The sequence below is a fragment of the Castanea sativa genome, chromosome 3 (assembly GCF_040712315.1).
Source record: "Castanea sativa cultivar Marrone di Chiusa Pesio chromosome 3, ASM4071231v1".
Classification (NCBI taxonomy): domain Eukaryota; kingdom Viridiplantae; phylum Streptophyta; class Magnoliopsida; order Fagales; family Fagaceae; genus Castanea; species Castanea sativa.
In genome coordinates, this window is record NC_134015.1 from 5,075,059 (window position 1) to 5,077,870 (window position 2,812).

The window sequence follows — 2,812 nt, forward strand, 5'->3', positions numbered from 1 at the left end:
TTTTATTTTGAACTTTTAGAAAAATTCTGTTTATTTAAAAAAAAATCACGTTTATTTTTAATGAAATCAAGTAAAGTAATTCCTATTTGTACAATACTTTTATGCTTTCCGGGAAAAAAAAAATTCACTTATATTTTTAATGGAGATTAATTCAAAGAATTCCAATCAATACGATAGTTTTTACTTTTTACTCATTTCACTGTTCACATTAAAAAATTTAAAATACCCAGTACCCAACAAAAATAAATACCCACGGGCCACAACCAATGACCCAAGCCCAAGGCCTTTAATTTAAAGAACATTCACGATCAAACTCCAACCTGCTGTGCTGAGTCACGCCCAAATCCCGCTTTTTATTTTTTATTTTACTTTTTTCTACTTCATTAACATTGAGAGCCATAAAAAGTAAAAACAAAATTGCTGCTATATAATATATTCAACTCAAAGAAAAAAAGCAGCAATTCTCATCTCATCACGCTCTCTCTCTCTCTCTCTCTCTCTCTCTCTCTCTCTCTCTCTTTTTTGCTATCTCTCTAATTTTTTATTTATTTATTTGGATTCACCTAGGCTCCCCAGCCTTTCTTTCTTTCTGTCTACTTATTATTATTTTATTTTATAAACAATAAAGAAATTTGATGATGATGATGATGAAATGTCTGTGATTGTTTGCATGTGGTCATACAATTAAATAAATAAAGAAGATAGATTAGATTGGGTGGAGGAGCAGCAGCACCAGCACCAACTTCAACATTTTATCGATCCGGATCATCCCTTACTCCTCAATCCTGACGACAGAAGAGGATATCGTTGTTAGGGGTGTGGCGAACCAGTTTATGGGCCTAGCTATAGTTGTAAAGAATGCGATGGGTACTTTCATCATCAATCATGTGCGGAAGTACCTCTTGGGTTGCACCATCCCTTGCACCCAATCCATCCTCTTATTCTCTTTTCTCCAAAGATATATGAAGACAAAAACGAAAATGAAGACGATGACGATGAGAGACAATTTTACAAATGCGAACTCTGCAAAGAATATAAAGGTATATACACTTATCGGTGTTCCCGCAGCAACTTCAACCTTCACATCACATGCACTTCTTTAACCCCTACCACCATGGTGGAAGCTGAATTCCACCACCACCCTCTGACCCCCTTTTGGAAGTGGATCACCTTCACTTGCGACATTTGCGGCAAAGAAGACAAAGACAAAGGTATGCCCTATATGTGTCAACCATGTGGTTTATGGATTCATAGATCATGTGCTTCTTTTCCACGCAGTGTCAAAGTTATGCGTCACAAGCACCTCCTCCACCTCACCCTTTCTTCTCTTGAATTCCTTCAACCCGACCCCCGAATTTGCCAACTCTGTGTTCAAAAACTGGACACACGCTATGGGCTTTACTATTGCTCTAAATGCGATTTTGTTGCCCATCTTGATTGTGCTATATTCAAGGAAAACAGGGAGGATATAGATATGCAGAAATTTGAAGATGAGGATGAAGTTCCAGAACTCGATGAATTAGTTGACTTAGAACTTACAAAGTCAACAAATTCAATATTGGGGAGGACGGAACTCAAATAGCCATAGAAATCAAACATTTCAGTCATGAGAATGACTTAATGCTTACTAATGACGTTTTAAATAACCAAAAATGCAATGGTTGTGTAAGAGACATTCTCCCTCCGTTTTATAGTAGTGTAAAGTGTGGTTTTTGTCTTCATGAATCTTGTGTTAAATTACCCAAAAAAAAGAAACACCCACTTCATCAACACCCACTCACCCTCCTCCCAAAGTCACCTTATAGGAGTAAGTTGTTTTTGTGTAGTGCTTGTGGCCAAAATTGCAGTGGCTTCACCTACAATTGTACTATATGCGAGTTTGATCTCGATGTTGTATGTAGTTTGAAATCGGACATCTTTACCCATGAAGGTCATGAGCATCGACTTATCCTCTCCAACACAACACATACACAGAAATGCAATTGTTGTGATAACGAAAGATGCCAAGTATTTCGTTGTACCACTTGTGAATTTGTACTGGACTTTCAGTGTGCTACATTACCACATACCACAAGATATGGGCAACATGAGCATCCCTTCACTCTCAGTTATAGAGTTGAAGATGACTCTGGTGAATATTATTGCGATATCTGTGAAGAAGAACGGCAAGACTTAAAGTATTGGTTTTACTACTGTGAGGATTGCAGTTATCCCACTCATCCAAATTGTATTATTGGGAAATACCCAAATTACAAGTTTGGAGGTGCTCACACATTTGACTGCCACTCACACCCTCTTACTTTCGTTGAGGAAAATAAAGATCACCCTTGATGTAACAAATGTAATGGTTCTTGTGTAGAGTTGATCTATCAATGTGCTCAATGTAATTTCTACATCCACTGGTATTGTTTATAAAAAGGAAAAATGTGGTGTTAATTTTCATCAAATGAAAATGTAGTAATTCTTTTTCAATGCTCTTTCTTATCATCATGGTTCAAATGTAATGTAAATACATTGTACCAACTCATGCTTGTTTGTGTGTGGTCGTACCTTGCCTTGTCCACTTCTGTTAGAAACAATGAGCTTGTTGATAATAGGAATTTTCAGTTTTCAATGTTTTATGGTAGTACATTGTTTAGCAACGGAAGTTGGATTTCAGTGTGGAACATAAAGTTTAGAGTTGATGAACAAATTCTGGAACTAAAAGGAAAACTTCTAGTATTTCTTATCAGCTGTGTATGACTACTTTAACCTCTATTTCTATTTCTATGCAATTCTGATTGCATTCATTTTTCTTGAGCTCACATTAATT

General features: G+C 36.5%; 1 protein-coding gene across 1 annotated transcript; it reads left to right on the plus strand.

Annotated features, from left to right (window-relative positions):
• The first annotated feature begins 1,114 nt into the window (after positions 1 to 1,114).
• LOC142628374 (uncharacterized) lies at positions 1,115 to 2,331 on the plus strand. The gene is made up of 2 exons (XM_075802486.1): positions 1,115 to 1,542; positions 1,848 to 2,331. The coding sequence occupies exons 1-2, from the start codon at positions 1,115 to 1,117 to the stop codon at positions 2,329 to 2,331; spliced, it is 912 nt and encodes a 303-aa protein (XP_075658601.1).
• The last annotated feature ends 481 nt before the right edge of the window (positions 2,332 to 2,812 follow it).

What these genes read in the sequence shown, in the direction of transcription:
- LOC142628374 (XM_075802486.1), top strand. Translation starts at nt 1,115, where the DNA reads ATGGTGGAAGCTGAATTCCACCACCACCCTCTGACCCCCTTTTGGAAG. An exon ending in GTTGACTTAGAACTTACAAA is followed by an intron (nt 1,543 to 1,847) that starts GTCAACAAATTC and finishes CCAAAATTGCAG; the next exon opens with TGGCTTCACCTACAATTGTA.